The sequence below is a fragment of the Pristis pectinata genome, chromosome 13 (assembly GCF_009764475.1).
Source record: "Pristis pectinata isolate sPriPec2 chromosome 13, sPriPec2.1.pri, whole genome shotgun sequence".
NCBI lineage: Eukaryota > Metazoa > Chordata > Chondrichthyes > Rhinopristiformes > Pristidae > Pristis > Pristis pectinata.
Genome location: NC_067417.1, coordinates 45672281 through 45697824, shown reverse-complemented (window position 1 = coordinate 45697824; position 25544 = coordinate 45672281). Strand labels below are relative to the sequence as shown.

Genomic DNA, 25544 nt, shown 5'->3' with positions numbered 1-25544 from the left:
AAAAGAAACCAAACAAACTGCTGGAAGGACTCAGCGGGTCAGGCAGCATCCGTGGAGGGAAATGGACAGTTGATGCTTTGGGTCGAGACCCTTCATCTGGAACGAAAGAAGGGAGATAGCCAGTATAAGGAGACGAGGGAGGGGCGGCGGCAAGAGCTGGCAAGAGATAGGTGGATCCAGGTGACGGTTGGCAGATGGGGTCAGGCGGGGGAGGGAAGGGTGGAGAGAGCGACAGAGGCTGGTAGGTGATCAACAGAAACAAAGGGCCGTAGATGACAGAATCTGATAAGCAAGGAAGGTAAAGAGTGGAACTAGATAAAGGAGGTGGGGTGGACAGGTGGGGACAGTGGGGGGAAGAGATGGGGGAAACCCAGTGGGAGGGGTGTGTGGGTGGTGGGTAGATAGAATAGGTGGGGGAGGGGGAAGAAATTGGATGGGGGTGGGGGGAGCTGGTGTGTATGGGAGGACCTGGGTAGATCAGGAGAGAAAAAGGGACAGTAGGGGAGCGGGTTACCCAGTCTGGAGCAGCCGCCTGACCACACCGATTGCCCATCACCACCACTACTGAAAGCTGCAAAGGGGCAGTAAGCTGCATTCCTACAAACATAGTGGATCAGCCTTGACCTTGGCGAGGTATCCTGAGGCTGCAATACCTCATACAACACTTACCACACTGCGTACGCTAATAGGTGCGATCTTTAAATCCGTTTTGGATCTAAAGTACAAGGAGAGCAAAACCACATTTCCAGTCAGTTGCTCTGTGCCAATGTGCCCAAGGCTTGTCGCACTTGTTCCGATGAAGGTGCCTGCCCTGATGTCTTCCAGGTGGGTGTGTCCCACTGTAGTAAACCTGACAGGGTTATAGAACATAGAACAGTACGGCACAGGAACAGGGCCTTTGGCCCACAATGTTGGGCCGAACTAATTAAATTAGTAATCAAATACCCAACTAAACTAATCCCTTCTACTTACACGATGTCCAAACCCTCCATTCTCTGCACATTCATGTGCCTATCTAAGAGCCTCTTGAACGCCTCTATTGTATCTGCCTCCACCACCTCTCCTGGCAGCGCATTCCAGGCACCCACCACTCTCTGTGTAAAGAAAACTTGCCCCGCACATCTCCTTTGAACCTACCCCCTCTCACCTTAAATGCATGCCTGTGGTATTAGATATTTTAACCCTGGGGAAAAGATACCAGCTCTCTACTCTCTCTATGCCTTTCATAATCTTATAAACTTCTCCTTACAGCACATGCCCTCTAATCCAGGCAGCATCCTGGTAAACCTGCACCCTCTCCAAAGCCTCCACATCCTTCCTGTAATGGGGTGACCAGAACTGAATGTAATACTCTAGATGCGGCCTAACTAGAGATTTATAAAGCTGCAATGTAACTTGGCGACTCTTGAACTCAATTCCTCGACTAATAAAGGCAAGCATGCCATATGCCTTCTTTACCACCCTATCAACCTGTGTAGCCACTTTCAGGGAGCTATGGACTTGGACCCCAAGATCACTCTGCACATCAACACTGTTAAGGGTCTTGCCATTAACAGTGCACTGTCCCTTTAAATTTGATCTCCCAAAGTGCAACACTTCACGTCTGGCCGGGTTAAGCTCCATCTGCCATTTCTCTGCCCGTATCTGCAGCTGATCTACATCCCGCTGTATCCTTTGGCAGTCTCCTACGCTATCCGCAACACCACCGATCTCTGTATTGTCTGCACACTTACTAAGGCGGTTCTGGAGAGGAGCCCAGCCTGGTTTTCAATCACCATCTTCTCCATCTGCTTCTGTTCTTCTGAAATGGCGTTCTCAGTCTCCTACCTCTGGAGTGCATCCTTCACTGTGTTGCTCCCAGACTCCTGGAGCTGGGGTGCGTCAGCTATCACGTACCTCCCAGGACGGAGTTCCATTTTGCTCTTTGCTTCCCCTGCAGGTTCTCGAGGCTTCTTTTCTATGTGTCCTGTTACGTACCAGCAACAATAGGAACACGCCGTGCGATGTATAAGCGTTAGAAACTATTTTATTAATAACTACTTGTAATAATAAGTAAAAATGTTAGATATTAAACATTAACCCCCAAAACTAATAAACTCAAAAGTGTGTGTGTGTGGCAAATTCCCAAACCCCAAATCCAGGAATAGTTCTCAAAGTTCAGTTCAGCAAGTCATAAGGTGAAACGTGAGCAAAGGCTTTTGCAAAACCACCGTTGACTGAAAAGAGAATGTAGAGAGAATTTACGAAATCCACATGTTCCACGATGGAACCCATATGACACCTCAATCTCCGATGATCTCCACTGCTCTGTTCCAAAGTATTTGCCACCCTGAAGGCATTCGAAACATGGCCGCCCACAGAAATACCTGCTTTCCAGTACAAGTTAACGACAAAGTGGACTTCACTTGATTGCTCCAAAAATCCATACATGGATTGTAGTGACAGACACAGCTATTGTTCTTCATCCATTGATACAGAGACCAGCAGTCAGTGTCTCTCTCTCTCTCTGACTCTCTGTGCAAAACAGCCAGCATGTTCCAATTATTCTTGCTGTCTTGGAAATAACACACACACACCACTACTCTACTGTCCAGGTGCCTTAAAGGGACATTCACCAAATAGCAACCTGGCTTGTAACAGTCCTTATCATCAGATGAGGAACAGGCATTAATCCAGGACACTTCCTATTCACCTTGGAGTTGTTGGAAGTCGATTTGCTTTCTGAAGGCACTTTTCTCCCTTTCACATCCAGCTATTTCATGACTCCTTCCCCAGCTGCCTCCTCTTCCATTGAATCTACCATCTGGAGCTGACCCTGGGGTGTTTGGCAGTTCGGGCGGCTGGAAGTTCCTTCATCTCACTGGTCACATTCTCAGCCAGTGGGAGGAGGGGAGTTGTTACCTTTCCCAGAAGACATGTTGCCATCTTCCTTATTGCCTGTGTGTAGCACAGGAAGGTTTGGAGCAGGCACTGTAAAAGTGGCCTGCCCCCAACTCCACGTCCATCACACACACAAACTTTCCTTGTAAGCACTGGCCTTCCCGCTTATAGCTTTTGCAGACAATTGCACTGCAGTGGACTGCCATGCAGACAAGTTTGCTGCATGCAGTCATGGCACACTCTAGGTTGTCCTGCATAGAGCAGGCAGCCACAGTTTCCTCTGATTGCAAAGCAGGCAGCCAGGTGAATGATGGCCCTCTTTGCATTTACTTTCAATGTTACCCGCGACCTGACGTTTGCTTGTCCAGGTCACAAAGAAGTTGTTAACGTCGATGCAGTTTGTTGCTTCCTTAAAGAATCTGGAAAGGTTAGGGCATCCACCATTGGGACATAGGGATCATACACATGCACTGTCAGTGTAGACTTGGGAGAGTACCCAGAAGCAACGATGGCTCTTCCCTCTCCTTTACACAAAAGGCTTGCAGCAGCTTTAAACACCCTGCGACGTTCCCAAGGGTTTTACTTCACTGTATGTTACTCAATAATCATGGTTAAGAGCTTGGGACAACTTTCGAGGTGAAATGTCCTCAGTGCAGAATTGTGCTAAGATTAGTCCACTTGCTTTGCATCTTGCCCAATGAATTCAAGTCTTGAGCGGTATAGAATGAGCACGAGAGTTGTGCCTTTCTGTCCAAGGCAATGTTGGGAAAAGTTTCCTTTTCCTTCCCTTTGCAAGTTTCTCTCCCTATGCACTGTCTTGCAGGAACACCATCCCACAGCAATAAACAGTTCCTCTCCCAACACAAATTAATGGATGTTCACATGCAATCTCACAACTGACAAGCTGGTTAATCAACCGCAGAGAGAATCAGTGTATCAGCCCCATTGTGACCTCCCACCAGCACATCACATAGGTAGTAAATGGCACAGGCTCCAACCTCATCCAATGAGGAGACTGTCCATCTGTAAGCTCTAACGAAGCTACCAGAGGAAAGCGAGAGAGAGCCCTTCCAAATTTCAGGGACAGCTGCCGACTTATGATTTACTGCAAGAAAGCTGGAGTTTCGTGGGACTAGAGGAATAGGGAAAGATGGTACAGAGTCACACGGCACGGAAACAGGCCCTTCAGTCCATGCAGACCAAGATTCCCATCTATGTTTGTCCTATTTGCCCGTGTTTGGCCCATATCCCTCTAATCCATGTACCTTTTGTCTTACTCCAGATTTTTAACATGACTTCAGATCTTTAACAAGGATCAGAATATGCCAAAACACTATATAGTCTGTGAAATTATTTTGATGTTTATTCCTGTTGCAACAGCCACTATCTATTTACTGATTATGCAGCAATCACCAGATAGTTTGATTTAGTAACATCATTGAGCTGTAAGTATATTCAAGGACATTGGGAGAATTCTGGTCATCTTCCCTTAGTACCAGTTCCACAGTATCTTGGTTTAACTTCTCATTCAAAAAGTGGCACTTGGACCAGTGCTGCTCTGCAGTCGAGCTTTAGTCAAGCGTTCAAATCCCTAGAATTTTAGAGATGATTATAATCATGTTAAGCATCACAGAAGGAATATGGTAAAACAATGTGACAATATCCCACCCGTTTTAGATCACAGCTACAGTCCTCCCCTTCCAATTAGTGGGACATTGGACAAATGTCAACCACACAATCTATCACCTGACGTGTGTGTCTGGAGGTGGAGGTTTGACTGGATATTTCACTGTAGAGCGCATCACACTCTAGATTCATCCTGGTCTCACCCACGGGGTGGGAGTCACTGTCCGAGTATTCCTTCACTGTCGCTGGGTCACAATCTGGGAACTCCTTCCCTGACAGCATCGTGGGTGTACCCATGCCACACGGACTGCAGCAGTTCAAGAATGCAGCTCACCCATCTTCTCGAGGGCAATTAATTGCAACAAGGGAAATGCTGGAGGGACTCAGCGGGTCAGGCAGCATCTGTGGAGGGAAATGGACAGTCAACGTTTTGGGTGGAGACCCTTCATCTGGACTGAAAGATTGAGGGGAGATAATGAGTACAAAGAGATGAGGGGACTGTCCACTTCCTTCCCACAGATGCTGCCTGACCCGCTGAGTTCCTTCAGTATCTTGTTCGTTGTTCCAGATTCCAACATCTGAAGTCTTGTGTCTCCATGGGCAGTTAAATGTTGGCTCAGCCTGCAAAACCCACACCCCTCAGACAATTGCTGATTCAGCAGGGAAGTTGGGTAGCGGTTAGCATAACTCTATTACAGCGCCAGCGACCCAGGTTCAATTCCGGCTGCTGTCTGTAAGGAGTTTGTACATTCTCCCCGTGTCTGTGTGGATTTCCTCCGAGTGCTCCGGTTTCCTCCCACGTTCCAAAGACGTACGGGTTAGGAAGTTGTGGGCGTGCTATGTTGGCACCAGAAGCGTGGTGACACTTGCAGGCTGCCCCCAGAACATTCTACTCTAAAAAGGTGCATTTCACTGTATGTTTCAATATACATGTGACTAATAAAGATATCTTAAGTTGGTTGTTAGACTGAAATGTGGCTTTTCCTTGTAATTCCCACAGACAGTGACAATACACTCAGGTAAAAACGAAATCCAATGTAGCTAATAGCACAATGTAGCACATTATATAGTATTTATTCAATATTTGATTTTGTAAATTGATTGCTTCATTTTAATAAAACCTTAAATTAATTGTCACAGATGTAATACAGTAAATAGAGATCGAAGTCTTTCAGTGGTGACTGTTGACCCACGCAGCCACTGCTTCCTCGCTTGTTTGCCACTTCAGGCGACGCATTAAGACGTTGATGTGTTAATGTGAAAACCTTTGGTTCTTGTGCAAATCCTGCCCTGCGGCTTTTCCAACACACGGTCCCTGCAGCTGTAGAACTCTGCAGAGCTCAGTGTCTGAATAAAGGACACATGATTATCCCGTGGTGATATTAAGACTTGCAGCAGAGGAATTCATTCACGTGAAGACAGCTGTGCATTTATATAGTGCCTTTCATGGTCTCAGGATGGCAGAGTCAATGAAGTACTCAGTGAAAGTATTGTTTCAATGTAAAAATATAGGCATGCAGCGAGCTCTCACATACAGCAATAAGGTAATGACCAGAATCTGCTTTGGTGACATCTTTGCGAGATAAATATCCAGGATAATTCTCCTACTCTTGCCATAATAATGCCTTGGGTTCTTTCACCAATATGCTGTCTCACTGGAGGCACGCCATCTCCTGACAGTGCATCAATCACTCGGACTGACGCTGCAGCGTCCGCTGAGATTTTAGGCTCGTGTTTCCGCAGTAAGACTTTGTGAGTCGTGAGAGTTCAACCAACTGAGTCGTGGACAACTAAGGGGAGGTGCGTTAAGAAAACAAGTCCTGCGGGGGGCGGGGGGAGGATAGATTGAGGGTGTCAGCCCTGCCTCATGTCAGCAGTAGGTTGCCAGAATTCCAGGAGTTACATTTTGAAGAGCTATTACAAATTATACCTGAATTTACTGTAATAAGAATTATATTACAGTTTTTTAGAACTTGAAATGATTTGATAGGATCTATTTGGAAACCTTTCCAATCACACAAAACACCGGGGATGGGGGGGGGGGGGGGGCGGGGGCAGGATCATAATCTAAAAAAAATCAAAATCAGGGTATTTAGAAGTGAGGCACTTTCTACTACAAAGTAGGCACTAACTCACTTTAAAAGTCAATACTGATAGGATTTTGCTAGCCAAGGAAACTGTGGGAAGTAGAGCTAAAGTAGTGTGTGGAGTTACAGTTCACCATGATTAGACTGAATGCTGGAAGGGGCTGCAGAAGCTGAAGGACATATTGCCGTTCCTATTCTTTACTCAGCTCCACATGTGGAGAACTGGGGCTCTGGACCACACACCCTGAGCAAACAGGTGCGCCAACTCGCAGTTGGTGACGTGTATGTGCACATTGCTGTGTGTAGGGAGGGTGGGACGAAGGCGGCTGGGGGTGCAATCAGGAGGCATACAGTTGCTGTAGTAATGACACATCACTAGGCGGTATTGGCAAAAGCTAAGGATCTTCAGCAAACGCAGGCAGCTCCAAACTCAGGTTCCTGGTCACGGAGCGATAGGCTCTGGGTTGGATCACTGACCGTGGGTTTCACTGGAGTTCAGCTGGGTCAGAGATGAGTCTCGATTGGCACCAACAATCCCACACTCAGGCTCTGCTGTGGAAAGTAGACGCGGAGTAGAGTCCAGTTCGTCCATGGTTCTTCTTCGGCCGAGGGTTTCACGTTAGCAATGTTTGGTCGCGTCTAGTCCCAAAAGATGACCGACATCTGAGGAAATATGTCCCAGTGAAGAAGTGAGTAGCTGAGGAGTTGGGGAGGAGGACTGCAGTGAACAACCACAGGGGCCAGCTGACAGAAACTGCAACGTGAGGTAGTGATTCACTGCCAAGGAGGTTTCGCTCACAAACGTTAACACTTCTGCCTTGGATGTACCCACTGGTTCAGTGACACAACAAGGCAGGATTTGAAGCTTGAGCAACACCCAACCATAGAGGATCGAGTGTGCCCAACATCGCCCAAGGCAGCTCTCCTTAGGCTGGGAATAAATGCAGCGTAGAAGTGTGGGGACTGTAGTGTAGAATCAGCAAGTGTTTCCCAGAGCAGACAGGGCTCCAACAGGAGGCAGTGGCTGGGAACCTTGACAACAGGAGGAGGGGGAGGAGGTGACTAGCTTCCTGTAATCGATCTGTAAACAAGGGTCTGGGAACAGCTCTGTCCCCTACTGCAGCTTCCTCATCTGTCGTCGCTCTTGCCTCCTCTGTTTCTTTTCAGATACTTCTGGGTTTGTGGGAGGTTCTGCAGTAAACCAGGGTCCAAGGATATTCACCCACAGTAGGTAGAGAGCTCTCCCTGGTGCCTGAAATAAAGAAGTGTCAGGGTCAGTCTGGAAGTACAGGTTCAAAAGAGTGGGGGCAAGAGTTCACTCAGGGTTATAAAAGTGTAAGTAATTTTTTTCTAGGGAGTATGTTTAAAAAAAAGGGAGCCAGATCGGGAATTTCAGTTTTGATCCCCTCCACTCCACATTTCCACACTTGAGGCTCATTGGTGGGACTGAATTGGTGGATCGTGGCTTCAGGTGCCACTTCAAAGACCGTCATAGCTCTGCCCAGTAGAGGGAAGGCAACACTGCTGACAGAGCTGTAATTCAGAGATGATACACAAGGGTGAATGTTAAGCAAAAAATCCATGGCACCATTTTCAAGAGATGCGAATATTTATCCTTCAATTACCATCAACACCAGACTTGACTCTTCATCTAATACTATACTCAGTGTGGGCGATTCTCATTAGACTTCCCAGGACTGCTCAGAGCGTTTTTTCATTGAGTCATACAGCACGGAAGCAGGTCCTTCGGCCCAACTGGTTCATGCCAACCAAGATGGCCCATCCAAGCTAGTCCCACTTGCTAGTATTTGGCCCATAATCTTCTAAACCTTTCCTATCCATTGTACCTGTTCCACTGTACCTGCCTCAAACACTTCCTCTGGCAGCTCATTTCACATAGGTACCACCCTGTGTGTCAAAAAGTTGCCCTTGAAGTTCTTACTAAATCTTTTCCCTCTCACCCTAAATCCATGTCCTCTAGTCCTGATTCCTCAACACTGGGAATGCATTCACCCTACCTATGCCCCTCATGATTTTATACACCAAGGAATAAAATCCTAGCCTGTCCAACCTCTATAATTCAGATGGGATTAGTTTGCTTTGGCATCATGGTCAGCACAGACACTGTGGGCTGAAGGGCCTGTTCCTGTGCTGTTCTGTTCTATGGGAGAGGTGATGGTGAGGGAGAGGAGCAGCGGTTGGAACATTCTCAGTTCTGCTTATTGGTGGCGTGGCTGTGGAGAGAGTCTCCAGTTTTAAATTCCCGGGGGCATACATCACCGAGGACTTTTCCTGGGCAATACGCACCTCAGCTGTCATTAGGAAGGCACAGCAACACATCTATTTTTTGAGGAAATTGAGGAGAGCCAGACTGTCTCAGAACATTCTGACGAACTTCTACCGGTGTGCGGTGGAGAGCATCCTGACATACAGCATTATTGCTTGGTATGCCAGCTGCACTAGGAAGGAGCAGAAAATCTCTGCAGAGGGTCATCAAGACGGCCCAAAACATCATTGGGACTCAGTTACCAGTGATGGAGGACATCTATCAGGCTGGATGTCAGAGCAGGGCTTTAAACATCATTCGAGAACCAGCTCACCCTGCTCACTACCTTTTTTAAACCACTCCCCTCTGGTAGGCGATACAGGACAATACATGCACACACTACAAGACTGAAACACAGCTTTTTTTCCCCAAAGCTGTTAAATTGTTGAACATGGACTGACACCTCCTATACGTACATACACATACTATGTCTTCCCCCTTTACCGGCTGGAGTCATCATGGTGTTATTTAATATATTGATATGCTGCTGATTATCATTATTCTCATGGTTCATTTGCACACTGCCTTTTTTTTATACTTTATATCTGTGTAAGTATGTTTGTTTTATTTTATAGTTATAATTGCTCTTATCAATTTACTGTTTTGGTTTTTATTAGGCAAGGGAGTGCCATCGTAATCTCGTTGTGTTGTTGTTGCAACAGTACAACAACAAATAAAGAAATAAAGAATTAAAAAGAATAAAGAATTGTACGTGGAGTTAATCTGACTTATTTCCGCAGGCTCAGTAGTGTAGCAGTTAGCGTAACACTATTACAGCACCAGTGACCTGGGTTCAATTCCGGCCGCTGTCTGTAAGGAGTTCGTACGTTCTCCCCGTGTCTGCGTGGGTTTCCTCCGGGTGCTCCGGTTTCCTCCCACATTCTAAAAGACGTACGGGTTAGGAAGTTGTGGGCATGCTATGTTGGCACTGGAAACGTGGCGACACTTGCGGGCTGCCCCCAGAACACTCTACGCAAAAGATGCATTTCACTGTGTTTTGATGTACGTGACTAATAAAGATATCTTATCTTCTGCCATAATCTGAGCAACATTATCATACTCACCACCATTCACACTCTCTCTGCACCTCTATTTCTTTTGACTTGATTCATTTCATTCTATTTTAAAAATCACTTCTGCCATTTAACTATCTCCTGTTCTCCATCCAATCACTTCACAGCTCGTTCTCCTCCTCCTCCTGCCTGATGCTTGTTGTTTCTCCCTTCCCTTCCCTGTGCTGCTTCCTCTACTAACTCTCTTCACAGTGAAGAAACAACAAGATGCTGGAGGAACGCAGCAGGTCGGGCTTGTAGAGTCTTACAGCGCAGAAATTGGCCCTTTGCCCTTTGGTCTATCATGTCCACACCAACCATCAAGCACCAATCTAAAGCCTTCTGTGCCTTGGCGATTCTAGTGCTTGTCTAGATACTACGGAAGGCAGAGCATTCCAGATTCCAACCAAAGAAGTTCGTCCCTAGATTCCCAGTAAACTTTTACCCTTTACCCTAAACCTATGTCCTCTTACATTTAGATACCCTTGCCACAGGGAAAAGTCCTTAAGGTCTATCCCATCTTTGTCCCTTGCTACTAGGTTCCTCTTCTGATCCATGGAAAACAAACCCAGCCTTTCCACATCACTGAAATGCTTAATCTGAGGCAACGTCCTGGTAAATCTCTTCTGGACCCTCTCTAGTCCTTCCTATCATGTGGCAACCAGAACTATAAACAGTACTCCAACTGCAGCCTAATCGATATCTTATAATGTTGGACTATAACCTTCCTGTTAGTTTAATGATAATGCCTGTGCACTATAAAGGTTGACTGCACTCGATGCCAAAGAACTATCTGGGGTAGGACATACATAATGAATGGTAAGGCCCTGGGGAGTATTGAGGAACCAGAAAGACCTTGGCGTACAAGGATTCCTGAAGATGGATCTTGTATTCTGTGCCCCAACCAATGAAGGCACGTATCCTATATACTCCCTCATCACCTTATGTACATGTGCTGCCATCTTCAGGAATCCTTGGACTTGTACACCAAGATCTTCCTGGTTCCTCAATACTCCCTGGGGCCTGAACATTCATTATGTATGTCCTACCCCAGATAGTTCTTTGGCAACAAGTGCAGTCAGCCTTTATAGTGCACAGGTATTACCATTAAACTAACTGGCAGTTAGTTCCTTCTTCACCTCCTGCACACGATGTTGCACCCTTAACCCTTGTTCCCTCCCTAAATGCACCCTGTCACCACTCAAAAATCAGCAAACACCTAAATCCCTTGAATTCGCCAACATGCTATAGATGGAGGTTGAACTTACTAAGACCCATAGGTACCAGAAGTACATTGACATGCAGCTGAGGACCTGTAGAATGGCAGTAAGCAAAATGACGTCCTTCAAATGCCTGCAAGGGAGAGAATGGATGGTTAGCACCAATCAAGGCAAACTCTACAGAACAAACTGGTCTAACTTTACACAGCCAAAAATTTTCATTTACAGAAACAGTATTTGGGCACACACATACTTAGTTGCTCAATGCTGCATCAGTGAGATTGTGGCTATCTTGCCATCCAACTCCACAGCCTTGCTTCATCTCCTTTTGGTTATTAAACTCAAGTTTTAAAATTAACAATTGACCCAGCATCAGTTGAGCTCTACATTTTTGCCAGCTTCTGTGTGCAGAATAACTTGCTTATATTAAATGTGAAGACAAGGGCCATCATACATATCGTCTGAAGTAAGAGATGGGCAAGAGAAAAGATTACAAAGTTCTCTGTTTCATGCTCCTCTCTGACAAAGAATTAATGGTAAAGTCAGAGAGGTAAGTCAAAGGGCAAGTCAGATTCCATTCAAATACTCTTTAACAGCTAGCATGTTCCTGGACACCCAAATCAAATGGAAATTGTCTCTCTGTTGACCTGATCATTTGGTTTCATTTCTTGAAAACCAGTCAAATCACTTCCCAACGTCCAATGAATGCAACCATATAATTTGAATTTCAGAGTCCAGGTGTCACCCTAACAAACCTACAAGGCACAAAGCCTACAAATTTTTCCCACGGTGTGGTGCCCAGAACTACTTTCATTTTTCCAGGTTATGGTCTAACCACAGCTTTGTACATCTGTGGCATAATTTCAACACTCTCGTAGTCTGGTCCTGTAGGCATAAACCAGCAGCAACAGACGTTCTCATTAGTTTTGAAGATAAGCCCTACTCCTGCAGGAATTTTGTTGGAAGTGAGGTGTAGCATTACAGTGAAAGATAATCAGTGATGAGTAGTCAGAACTTGGTAGGTGTTGAAATTCAGAGAACAAAGTTCTGGATGATGGCAAGTTTACTAGTTAGTTTTGGTCCCCATATTTAAGAAAAGATGTGCTTGCATTAGAAACAGCGTAGAAGAGGTTCACCGAGTTGATTCCTGGGATGGAGGAGCTGGCACATGAAAAAATGTTGAGTAGGTTGAGCATGTTCTTATTGGAGTCCAGAAGAACACGAGGCAATCTCATTCAAACATACAAGATTCTAAGGGGAATTTACAGGGTGGATGTTAGTGGTGGAGAACGCCAACAATAAGAGATGAGAAGATCCAGAGGGGCAGAAGGCCAGAACAGGGTGTGCAAGAGGAGGATGAGGGCTTACCGCAGGAGAAGGGGTCATGGGTGGGTGGGGGGGGGGGGAGGGGTTGGAAATCCCTGCCAAAGAGGGAGGCCCAGAGATGGAGGCAACGGAAGAAGAGCTTGGCGTCATGGTGGGTGCGGAACTCGTTGAGGTGCATGGGGACGAAGGTGTTTGTGGTGACTAGTGGGGCCGTCAAAAACTAGGGAGGCATAGTTTCCAAGTAAGAGGTCGCCCATTTTATACGGAGACGAGGAGGAATTTCTTCTGTCAGAGTCATGAAGCTTTGGAACCCCCCCTACTCCACAGGGACATGGAGGCAGAGTCACTGAATTTATTAAAGGTGGAGATTGGCAGACATGTAAAATGACAAGGGAGCTAAGGAACAGGGGAGAGGGGAGTGGAAGAGTGCTGTTGAGGTCAAGATGGTCCAGCGGTGATCTTATTGAAGGGTGGACCAGGTTCAAGGAGCAGATTGGCCTCCTCCTGCTCCTGTTTATCGTATCCTTTTAGAACAAGGGAGGTTGGCTGAAGAAAATCTGCTATAATCAAGTCTAGAGGTAATACAGGCATGGATAAGGTTGCCTGTAGCAAGCAGTTGAAGCAGTGGGAATCAGGACATACTTGCATTGGAAAGGGGCAGTTTTGAATGAGTGTGTGGATAGGAAGTCCAAGTTTACTCTTGGCCAAACATGACAACGAACTCACAGGATAGGAAGTGCTCCTGGAGCACAAAGGTTTACTGCAAACTATAAGGGGGCAATTTGAATGTCCTCTTCCTATATCGGTGCAAAGATTTGGTCATCACAAGAGAAAGTGAACAACGGTGCAGCAAGTATAACTGCACTGTCAGCTCCTGGATCTGGGTTCAATCCTGGCCAGAGCCTATTCCTCGCGGTGTGTGGAGTTTGAACGCTCTCCCTGTGGCCGTGTGGGTTTCCTCCAGGTGCTCCAGTTTCCTCCCACATCCCAGAGACGTGCAGGCTGGAAGGTTAATTGGCCGCTGTAAATTGTCCCTAGTGTGTGGGCAAGTGGTGGAATCTGGAGGGAGTTGATGGGAATGTGGGGAGAATAAAGGGGGATTTGTGTAGGTTTCGTGTGAAATGGGTGTGCAATGGTCGGCAGATTAAAGGCCCCAAGGGGATGTTTTTATGCCTTTAAAGATTATGAAACACACAGAAAAGGCTGCATTCAGCAGGTTGGACAGCAAGTGTGCGGGAGAAACAGGTAACAGTTCTAGTCACTGAGTGGTTTCAGGGACTAGGTATCATCAGATGAACAAGTTAAGTAAATACAGAGGCACAAGAGACTGCAGATGCCGGAATCGGCTGGATGCTAAAATAAGTACAGGACTGGGGAAAGATGAGGGAACAGCAAATGGAGGATGGGCGGATAAACAAAGGGAGAAATGATGGGGGAAGTCAGAAGAGGTTCGCAACAGGACAAATAAAATAAAGTCAGTATACAAGCAGAAAATGAAAGTTTCCTGATAACACAAATCAACGTTAATTGCACTGTATTTCACCTTTAGCTAAATCGCCAACATACAACATTCAAATACTTGAACAATGCACGGTTTACTGCAGCTCGTTTCTGTAGCACTGCGGACACTCACTCTGCCATACCCTGCTCCATGTTCAGATCAATGCCCCCATCCAGCAGGGTGTTGTCACTGGAGAACACAGGCTGGGCCATTCCTTGCATCCAACGGTAGCTGAAGCTGTAGACAATCAGGGCGAAGCCCAGAAATCCCTGCCGCAGAGAGAAAGGGCTTTACTGAAGGGAGAAGGACATGCAAGATCTGTTTGTATAGTGAGTATGCCCCTTGCTGCTCTGTCCTCAGCCTCGTGACGGACCTCAGCCGCCAAGGTTCAGAAAACAGTGAAGAGCATCAGTCTAGTGCAATTGATAGCCAAGCTTGCATGGACTTTGGGTTAAGAATGGGTTTGAACAGACCTGTATGTTGCATTCTCCCTCACAATAGCCCTACCCTCCTAACACAACAATATCAGACAAAGTGCTGGGACAACACCCAGAATCCCACAGAGAGAACAACCACTCAAGTCAGGGCACTCAGTCCCCTCAGGCACGGATGAAATAAGACAGGCAAGAGGAGAAACAAGCAACTCCAACAACTTCTGACAAGCCGATACCTCCCTACTCCGCTCCCCAAGCTGCTGACTCTTGTGTAGGTGGTAGGGGTGACGGACCATGACTGTTCTTGGGTGCTAAGCATCCAAGGGGCCAATTTTCATCTGCAATCTTGTCAGCTTGCTTCAAAAGGATACAAGGTCCTCATCGTCCAAGGTCCCCTCTGCTTACAGCACAGGATGACTTCTACCAAGGGGTTCACTAGATGACAAGAGGAATAGGCTCAGGGATGTCTTGCTCTGTAGGTCACCATTACGCAACTGAGCAAAGGGTGATGTGGGGTGGAATTAGTGCTGCATTCTTGAAGCATGTCCCTCCAGGAATGTGTGACTGGGAATCCTGGTGCTGTGCGATATAAGCCCTTCACTTCAAATAAAAGGTCCAGCTCCCAAGGTCTCTGCCAAATTCCTGTAACATCAAGCCACGTCATTCTTCTACTGTCTGCTAAGGTACCTTGAACCTCGACCTCCCTGATCGAAACAGCTGCTGCGCATTTGGTTTCTGCCGGGATTTGACTGCCACACGAGATTCCCTGATAAACGACAGTACTCATTACATAGAGCAGCACAGTGCAGGAACAAGACCTTCAACCCAGATAAAAGAAATACGAGCAGGAGGAGGCCATATGGCGAGTCGAGCCTGCTCCGCCACTCAACAAGATCATGGTCGATCTGGCCGTGGACTCAGATCCACCTACCTGCCTTTTCCCCATAACCCTTAATTCCCCTGTTATGCAAAAATCTGTGTCTTAAATGTATCTAATGAGGTAGCCTCTACTGCTTCCCTGGGCAGAGAATTCCACTGATTCACTACTCTCTGGGAAAAGCAGTTTCTCCTCATCTCCATCCTGAATCTTGAGGCTACGTCCCCTGGTTCTATTCTCCCTTACCAGTGGAAACAACTTACATGCCTCTATCCTATCATTCCCTTTCATAATTTTATGTTTCAATAAGATCCCCTCTCATTCTTCTGAAATCCAGCGAGTATAATCCCAGGCGACTCAATCTCTCCTCATAGGCTGACCCCCTCATCTCTGGAATCAAGCTGGTGAACCTCCTCTGCGCCGCCTCCAAAGCCAGTATATCTTTTCTCGAGTAAGGAGACCAGAACTGCACGCAGTACTCCAGGTGCAGCCTCACCAGTACCCTGTACAGTTGCAACATAACCTCCCTGCTCTTATATTCAATCCCTCCAGCAATGAAGGCCAACATTCCGTTTGCCTTCTTGATAACCTGTTACACCAGCAAACCAACCTTTTGCGATTCATGCACCAGCACTCCCAAGTCCCTCTGCACAACAGCATGCTGCAATCTTTCACCATTTAAGTAGTAATCTGATCTTCTATTTTTCCTTCCAAAATGGACAACCTTGCATTTACCAACATTATACTCCATCTGCCAGACCCTTGCCCACTCTCTTAACCTATCTATATCTCTCTGCAGACTCTCCACAACCTCTGCACAATTTGCTTTTCCACTCAATTTAGTGTCATCAGCAAACTTAGATACGTTACATTCGGTCCCCTCTTCCAAATCATTGATGTATATCGTGGACAGTTGTGGGCCCAGCACCGACCCCTGCGGCACCCCGCTCACCACTGATTGCCAACCAAAGAAACACCCATTTGTCCCAACTCTCTGCCTTCTATTGGTTAACCAATCCTCTATCCATGCTAATACATTACCCCCAACTTAATGCATCCTTATCTTAGGGATACGTCTTTTATGTGGCACCTTATCGAATGCCTCCTGGAAATCCAAGTATACAACATCCACCTGTTCCCCCCTATCCACTACGCTCATTATATCCACAAAGAACTCCAGTAAGTTTGTCAAACAGGACTTGCCCTTTCTGAATCCATGCTGTGTCTGCCTGATGGAGCCACCTCTATCCAGATGTTTTGCTATTTCTTCCTTAATGGTAGCTTCAACCATTTTCCCCAACTACAGACATTAAGCTAACTGGCCTATAGTTACCCACCTTTTGCCTGCATCCTTTTTTAAACAGTGGTGTGACATTCACTGTTTTCCAATCTGCTGGGACCTGCCCAGGGTCCAGAGTTTTTTGGTAAACTATCACAAACGCGTCTACTATAACTAGCGCCATTTCTTTCAGTACTCTGGGATGCATCCCATCAGGATCAGGGGACTTGTCTCGTCTACCTTTAGGCCAACTAGTTTACTCATCACTACCTCTTTAGTGACTGCAATTTAATCGAGGCATAATACACTGTTTTTAGATCAAACGATTGAACGCTTCATTTGTATGAGAAATTCAATCATACTGCGATCACTCTTTCCAAGAGGATCCCTAACAACAAGTTTGTTAATTTTACCTGTCTCATTGCACAGGACCAGATCCAAGATAGCATTTTCCCTTGTAGGTTCACTAACATGCTGTTCAAGGAAGCTATCACGGATGCACTCTATGGATGCACATGATCCGTACCCCTCCATTCCCTGTATGTTCATGTGTCAGTCTTAATGCCTCTGAAACTTCACCACGACTGCCTCAACCAACTTGATTCGCCCAATCTACGTGCAAGTTAGAGCACCCCCATGACAACTGCTGTTCCATTCTTACATGCATCAGATATTTCTTGGTTTATTGCCTGTGCCACTGAAATGTTATTATTCGGTGGCCCGTAGACAACTCCCACCAGTGTTTTTTTTCCCCTTTACTGTTCCTAATCTCTACCCAGATGGACACAACATTCTGCTCCTTAGATCTTATATTGTCTCTCACTATCACGCTGATCTCATTCTTAATTAAGAGCACTACCCCACCTCCCTTACCTTCCTGCCTATCCTTCCGTATTACCTGACACCCTTAGATATTTAATTCCCAATCATCTCCACCCTACAACCACGTTTCTGTAGTGGCCACTAAATCATACCCCTTTGTACCGATTTGTGCCACAAGTTCACTGACCTTGTTTTGAATACTACGGGCATTCAGATAAAGTGCGCTTACACTCATTGTCCTTTCAGAATCTAGCAACCTTTGTGTCCTTTACATTTGACTTTTCTGTGCTCCACTCTTACTTTTCTCTTTTCTAACTTCTGCTCTGGTCTCTGTCTTTCTGCATGGATTCCCACCCCCCTGCCATATTAGTTTAAATACCATGATGCCAAATTAAACTTTTCCCTTCTGCCTGCACATGATCCCTACCCCTCCATTCCCTGTATGTTTATGTGTCAGTCTTAATGCCTCTGAAACTTCACCATGTCTGCTTCCGAAAACCACCACCTTCAGTTCATTCCAGGTACTAACCACCATCAAAAAAAAATTACCTGCCCTGCACATCTCCTTTAAACATTCCCCCTCTCACCTTAAATGCATGCGCTCTAGTAGCTGACATTTCTACCCTGCAAAAAAGACTACCTACCCTGCCTCTCATAATTTTACAAACCTCTATCAGATCTCCCTTCAGCCTCCGATGCTCCAGAGAAAACAATCCAAGTTTGTCCCATTTATAGCTCACTTTCTAATCCAGGCAGCATCCTGGCAAACCTCTTCTGCATCCTCACCAAAGCCACCACATCCTTCCTGTCATGGGGCGACCAGAATCACACACAACACTCCAACTGTGCCTTAACCAAAGTTTTATACAACTGCAACGTGACTTCCTAACTCAGTACTCCAAACGATGAAGCAAGCATGCCGCACGCCGCCTTTACCACCCTATCGACTTGCATAACCACTTTCAGGGAGCCACGGACTTCGACGCCAAGATCCCTCTGTACATTAATGGTCTTAAGGGTTCTGCCATTTACTGTATACTCTCTGCTCACACTTGACCTCCCAAAGTGCAACACCTCCCACTTGCCCGGATTAAACTCCATCCACCATTTCTCCATCCATATCTGCAACTGGTCTATATCCTGCAGAACCCTTTGACAACCTTCTTCACTACCACAGCTGCACTTATTTTTCTGTGGTCTACAAATTTACTTATCAGCCCAATTTCACCCAATTACATATCCTATAGTATATCACCAACAGGAGCGGTACCAGCACTGATCCCTGCGGACTACCGCTGGTCACAGACCTCCAGAATAACACCCTTCCACCACTACCCTCTGTCTTCTATGGCCAAGCCAATTTTGAACACAATCTACCACATCACCATGATCTTCTAGAAAGATGAAAGGACAGTGGATAGGCACCGAGTTTCTACATCACGATACACGTTGGCTGTACAAGAATTCGAACCCTAGCAGTTGGCATACACAACCGGAACTAAGCAGGTTATACAGCAGCAGCTCATTGGTCAAGGTGTGTGCAAGCAAGCCATTCATATCCCAAGATCAGTTGGTAGCTTAGTCAATTAGATCAAGGCTGGGGCAGTATTTAGTCCAACCATGACCACTCCTGATCATATATTTCCTTATGACATAGAAGGCGGCCATTTCATCCCATCTATGCCAGTTCGCAGAGCAATCCCATTTCCCCACTAATTTTCCCTGTAACTTCCTCTCCCCACATTCCCATCAACTCTCCCAGATTCTACCACCTACCTACGCACTAGGGGTAATTTAGAGTGTCCAGTTGACCTACTGTCATGGGAGGAAACCAGAGCAACCAGGGGAAATCCTCACAGTCACAGAAAGAATGGGCAACCTCCACACAAATGTAGGTGGACAGCATTCTGACTGGTTGCATCACCGCCTGGTATGGAGACTCCAATGTACAGGATGACAAGAGGCTGAAGAGGATTGCAGACTCAGCCAGCTCCATCACGGGCACAACCCTCCCCACTATCAAGGACATCTTCAAGAGGCGTTGCCTCAAGAAGGCGGCATCCACCACTAAGGACCCTCACTACCCAGGACATGCCCTCTTCACATTACTACCATCAGGGAGGAGGTACAGGAGCCTGAAGACCCACACTCAACGTTTCAGGAACAGCTTCTTCCCCTCTGCCATCAGATTTCTGAATGGCTCATGAACACTACCTCGTTATTCCTTTTTTTTGCACTATATATTTTTGTAATTTATAGTAATTTTTATGTCTTGCGCTGTATAGCTGCCACAAAACAACAAATTTCACGCCATACAAGACCGTGATAATAAATTTGATTCTGGACCAGAGGTCAGGATTGGGCTGTTGGAGCTGAGGAAACAGCACTACTTGCTGCCCACTATACAGTATTCATTAGTAAGTAGACATGCCTAAATTTAAGTTGGTCCCTCTTGTGATGCATTTTGCCCATTATTTATTTTCATAACCACAGAGACATTTGGTTAAGGCAAGAAAAAAAAACAATCTTCTTGTGTCACCAGAGTCTTCATTCTTAGAGGCAAGGTGCTCGTGGAAAACATTTAAAAAGAGGTAGTGTTGAACATTAATACCATTGACTCGTATCACTTGGCTACAAAGCAGATAAATAAAACAGCCTGAGGTTTTGGTCAGATTGTGTGTGCTTGCATCTAAAATCAAGAGAGGAGCAGCATCAGGTTCAACCTTGATATTGGAACCATGAAGAAAGACAGAACAGAATTTTCAGACTTACCCAGGTCCAGAATGTGACTGAACTATAGAAAAGGAAGAGGTTCATTGCTCCATAAATAGCCTGTGGAAAAAAGACAATGAGGCTGTTAGGGAGAGGGCAACAAACCGCAAAGACATTGAACTCTGTTCTTATAGACTATGGTTAGTGGGAAAGCAAACCCACACATATCTCACAGGGCTGGAATGTGTTCCTATATACAGCACATTACACTGGTGCTATGCATGGTATCACTTACACCTGATTGAAATCAAGCTCTAATAGGCAAGAACAAAGAGTAGGATCAGAAGGGAGACTCGGCCAGATATTGTAGATCCAGTAAAAGCTGAGAGGGGCAGACTCTGCAAGGAAAGAGAAGGTTTGTACAACATCAAGTTAGACATTACCCCGGAGGATAAAGTAGGCATCATTTGCCAAAGAGGTGGCACGGGATGCTAGAAAGGGCAAGATAAACAAATGAACAAAAGGATGGAGAGGCAGGTGGAATAATGCAGGACATCAAGCAGACAAACTACCAAAATAGGAAAGGGAGAAGATTGTGCTAAAAATCCAACCCAGACCCGTCACAGTCCAGGTGCAATATTGACCAAACCGGCCGAACGCTGTTGCAGAAAGGTTAGATTCAGACAGCAATACAGCATAGACACAAGCCCTTCGGCCCACCGAGTCTGTGCCAATTAACCTAGCAACCCACACGTCTTTGGAATGTGGCAGGAAACCGGAGCACCCAGAGGAAACCCAAGTTAAGGGACATGTCTTCCCCTCCCACAAAAACCAGCAACTTACATTAGCTCCCAGAATAATCCTCAGATAGAATTTCAGCGTCTCCTTGTTCTCTTCAAAAATCTGCTTCTTGCCTTTTGTTCCGACTTTTCCTGTTTTCAGCTGCACAGGCGAGGAATGATTTCATCAGAATCAGTGAGGCAGAGTATAACATTGTACTTTAAAAAGCATCAGCACCCCACCCCCCAGCTCACCACCTCGAATTCTTAACAAGATACAAATAAAAAATTCCAAAACATTCATGGGGCAACATCAATGAAGATGGGGGAAAAAAAAACATTCAGTTTGATGATCTACACATTTCTAAAAATGTACATCCAGCTAGCTCCCCAAACCAAACAGGCAGTGCAGAGAACTACAAGTAACTCCAGTTCTCCATCAGCAAGCCCTGGATCTCCCAGCTGAACCCTGGTCTGAATACCGACTGGTAATATCTGAGAAAGCACCCGGCCCACAAATCACTCCACAATACTGGCTGCTCATTTGTGGGGAGGGACTCTGGATACTGGAGCACATGTGGACACCATCAGCATCACCAGGTCGCCAGCTTACAGTACTGGGCGATCCATCACCCCACGCCAACATTTCTGAGGCGGAAGGACTACAGCCTCCATGATGGGGAGAGCTGAACGATAGCTGATATCCCCTGTAGGTCCAGCCCTGAGATGACAGAACATACAGCAACAAACTGACCACAGCCACTGGGGTACAGCTCTCAGACCCCTGGGACCCCAAATCGTTCTCCTCCAGGTCCCGGATCCACAGGGCACCACACCTCCACCCCTCCCCTGCATCCCTCCCACCCTCACCCTGCTACCCTTCCCTTTTACACCTGCCCCATGAACCCCTGTAGCCCTCCACCCTGTACTCTTGCCCCATGAACCCCTGTACCACTCCCCTGTACCCCGGCCCCCTCTCCGGTACCCCTCCCCCTGTTCCCCTGCGCCCTCTCCCTGCACCCTTCCCACTGTACCCCTGCCCCTCCCCCTGTACCCTGCCCCCTCCCCCCCCGTACCCCCGCCCATGCACCCCTCTCCTGTACCCCTGCCCCCCGTATCCCTGCCCCCTCTCCCCACGTACCCCTCCCTCCTCTCCCCGTACCCCTGCCCACGTACCCCTCTCCGTACCCCTGCCCCCCATATCCCTGCCCCCTCTCCCCTGTGCCCCTCCCCCCTCCCTCCCACCACCCGTACCCCTGCCCCCTCTCCCCCGTACCCCTCCCTCTCTCCCCCCTCTCCCCGTGCCCCTCCCCCCTCTCCCCCGTGCCCCTGCCCCTCCCCCCTCCCCGTACCCATCCCCCCTCTCCCCCCCTCCCCTTCCCCCTCTCCCCCCCGTACCCATCCCCCTCTCCCCCCATCCCCCTCTCCCCCCCCGTACCCATCCCCCCTCTCCCCCCCTCCCCTTCCCCCTCTCCCCCCCGTACCCATCCCCCTCTCCCCCATCCCCCTCTCCCCCCCCGTACCCATCCCCCTCTCCCCCCCTCCCCCCCTTCCCCCTCCCCCCCTCCCCCCCCGTACCCATCCCCCTCTCCCCCCCTCCCCCCCTTCCCCCTCCCCCCTCCCCTCCCCCCCTCTCCCCCCCTCCCCTCTCCCCCTCTCCTTCCCCCCTCTCCCCCTTCCCCCTCCCCCCTCTCCTTCCCCTTCCCCCTCCCCCCCTCTTCCCCCCTCCCCTTCCCCCTCCCCCCCTCCCCTTCCCCCTCCCCCCCTCTTCCCCCCTCCCCCCCTCCCCTTCCCCCTCCCCCCCTCCCCCCCCACCCCCTCCCCCCTCTCCCCCCTCCCCTTCCCCCCCCTCTCCCCCCTCCCCTTCCCCCTCTCCCCCCCTCCCCCCTCCCCTTCCCCCTCTCCCCTCCCCTTCCCCCCCTCTCCCCTCCCCTTCCCCCCCTCTCCCCTCCCCTTCCCCCCCTCTCCCCTTCCCCTCTCCCCCCCTCCCCTTCCCCCCCTCTCCCCCTCCCCTTCCCCCCCTCTCCCCCTCCCCCTCTCCCCCCTCCCCCTCCCCCTCTCCCCCCCTTCCCCCTCTCCCCCCCCTCCCCCTCTCCCCCCCCTCCCCCTCTCCCCCCTCCCCCTCTCCCCCCCTCCCCTTCCCTCTCCCCCCCTCCCCTTCCCCCTCTCCCCCCTCCCCCTCCCCTTCCCTTCCCCCTCTCCCCCCGTACCCCCCCTTCCCCCTCTCCCCCCTCCCCTTCCCCCTCTCCCCCCGTACCCCCCCTTCCCCCTCTCCCCCCGTACCCCTCCCCCCTCTCCCCCCTCCCCCCCCTCCCCTTCCCCCTCTCCCCCCGTACCCCTCCCCCCTCTCCTTCCCCCTCTCCCCCCGTACCCCTCCCCCCTCCCCTTCCCCCTCTCCCCCCGTACTCCTCCCCCCTCTCCCCCCGTACCCCTCCCCCCTCTCCCCCTCCCCTTCCCCCTCTCCCCCCGTACCCCTCCCCCCTCTCCCCTTCCCCCTCTCCCCCCCGTGTCCCTCCCCCCTCTCCCCCCCGTACCCCTCCCCCCTCTCCCCCCCGTACCCCTGCCCCCTCTCCCTGAGCTCACGGAGCACCGCCCTTCCCTCTCCCCTCAGTCCCCGAACCGGCCGATTGAACCCCAGCCCCGGCCGCCGCGGCGCTCCACACTCACCGCCATGGCTCCCGCGTCCCGCCCCCGCCCCCGCCCCCGCCCCCGCCCCCGCCCCCGCCCGGCGACCGAACCCCCCGCCCGGCGACCGCTTCACGCCGCAGACCGAGGCCCCCGAGCACCCAGTCAGCGCTCCACCGTACTTCCGGTGCACGGTGCTGTCGTCAGCGGCGCGGCTTACGGCGCCGGCGTCGGCGGGGATGGGCGGGGCTCTGGCGGCCACGTCAGACAGGTGAGGCCCCGCCCCCGGACCGCCCTCCAGGTGTGAGCGCAGCTCACCTGAGCACCGCGCCGGGCTGGGCCACCACCGCCCACCTGCTCCCTCATGGTTCCACTGGACGATGCCTGTGCGTGAATCCTTTAACATGCACACCAGCTCCTGACAGGTAACATAAGGAGTGGGCCATTCGGCCCCTCCAGTCTGCTCCACCATCCAATGATATCATGGCCAATCCAACCTTTAGCCTCAGCACCTTCTTCCCTGCCTTGGCGTCCCTCGGGCCTGCTCCACCATTCAATGAGGCCGGTGCTGATCCAACCTCGGCCTCAACAACTTCCTCCCTGCTTCTCTTCTCTTACCCTTGACTCCCTTGTAGTTCAAACGTGTGTCAATCTCTGCTGTCGACGACATCGCCACCGAAACTCTCAGGGGTAAGAAATTGCAAAAAGTCTCTGCCCTCTGAGAGAAAAAAATTCCTCCTCGTCTCTGTCTGAAATGGTCGACGTCTTATTCTGAAACTGAGCCTCCTCGTTCCATTAGGAGAAACATTTTCTCAGTATCCATCCTCATTGATGCCTCTCAGAATCTTTTGTTTCAGTAAGATCACCCTTCATTCATCTGTGCTCCAATGAGTGTAGGCTCAACCTGCAAAATGTTTCTTCGTGTACCAACTCCTTCATCCCAGGACTCAACCTGGTGAACCTTCTCTCTGCACTGCCCCCCAATGCATGTATATTCTTCCTTAAATGTGGATACAAAAACTGGACAGTGTTGTCAAAATGCCCTACTTTTTTATTCATAGAGTTGTACAGCACAGAAACAGGCCCTTCAGCCCACCAAATCCATGTCGACCCATCTACACTAATCCCATTTGCTCACATTAGCTCCGTATCCTTATATGCCTTGCCTATTTAAGTGCCTGTCTAAATGTCTCTTAAACATGTTGAGTGTATCTGAATCCACCACCTCTTTGAGTTCCAGATATCAACCATTCTCTGGGTAAATAAAAAAACATTCCCCTCAAATACCCTTTAGAATTCCTTTCTCTCACTTTAAACTTTTGCCCTCTTGTTTTTTGATACCCCTAACATGGGAAAAAGATTCGACCGTCTACCCTATATGCGTGTCATGTAATTTTAAATCACGTCACCCCTCAGCCTCCTTTGCTCCAGGGAAGACAAACCAATTTCTCCCTATAACTAAAGTCCTCCAATCCAGGCAACATCCTGGTGAATCTCCTCTGCACTCTCTCGAGTGCATTCACATCCTTCCTATAGTGTGGCAAACAGACCTGCACACAATACTCCAAGTGTGGAATAATCGGTGTTCTGTTAGGTTGCAATATAACATCCCGCAGGGGTAGGTGTTGGGTCCGCTACTTTTCACGTTATATGTTAATGATCTGGATGACGGAATTGATGGCTTTGTGGCCAAGTTTGCGGATGATACAAAGATAGGTGGAGGGGCAGGTAGTGTTGAGGAAGCAGGGAGTCTGCAGAAGGACTTGGACAGGTTGGGAGAATGGGCAAAAAAGTGGCAGGTGGAAAACAGCGTAGGGAAGTGTACGGTCATGCACTTTGGTAGAAGGAATAAAGGCATAGATTATTTTCTAAACGGGGAGCGTATTCAGAAATCGGAGGTGTGAGTGGACTTGGGAGTCCAAGTGCAGGATTCCCTAAAGGTTAACTTGCAGGTTGAGTCGGTAGTAAGGAAGGCAAATGCAACGTTAGCATTCATTT

At 48.7% G+C, this 25544-nt stretch overlaps 1 protein-coding gene across 1 annotated transcript; it reads right to left on the bottom strand.

The window, feature by feature from the left end:
- Positions 1-5564: 5564 nt before the first annotated feature.
- On the bottom strand, positions 5565-23734 carry tmem208 (transmembrane protein 208). Its single transcript, XM_052028771.1, has 7 exons — positions 23649-23734; positions 23589-23618; positions 20986-21084; positions 20203-20262; positions 14151-14287; positions 11240-11324; positions 5565-7845 (listed from the first exon to the last, which is right to left on the bottom strand). The coding sequence occupies exons 2-7, from the start codon at positions 23592-23594 to the stop codon at positions 7708-7710; spliced, it is 525 nt and encodes a 174-aa protein (XP_051884731.1). The 5' UTR covers positions 23595-23618; positions 23649-23734; the 3' UTR covers positions 5565-7707.
- Between the last annotated feature and the right edge of the window lie 1810 nt (positions 23735-25544).

What these genes read in the sequence shown, in the direction of transcription:
- tmem208 (XM_052028771.1), bottom strand. An exon ending in GGATTATTCTGGGAGCTAAT is followed by an intron (nt 20,263 to 20,985) that starts GTAAGTTGCTGG and finishes TTTTTTCCACAG; the next exon opens with GCTATTTATGGAGCAATGAA. An exon ending in TCTGGTACCTATGGGTCTTA is followed by an intron (nt 7,846 to 11,239) that starts GTAAGTTCAACC and finishes TCTTTATTTCAG; the next exon opens with GCACCAGGGAGAGCTCTCTA.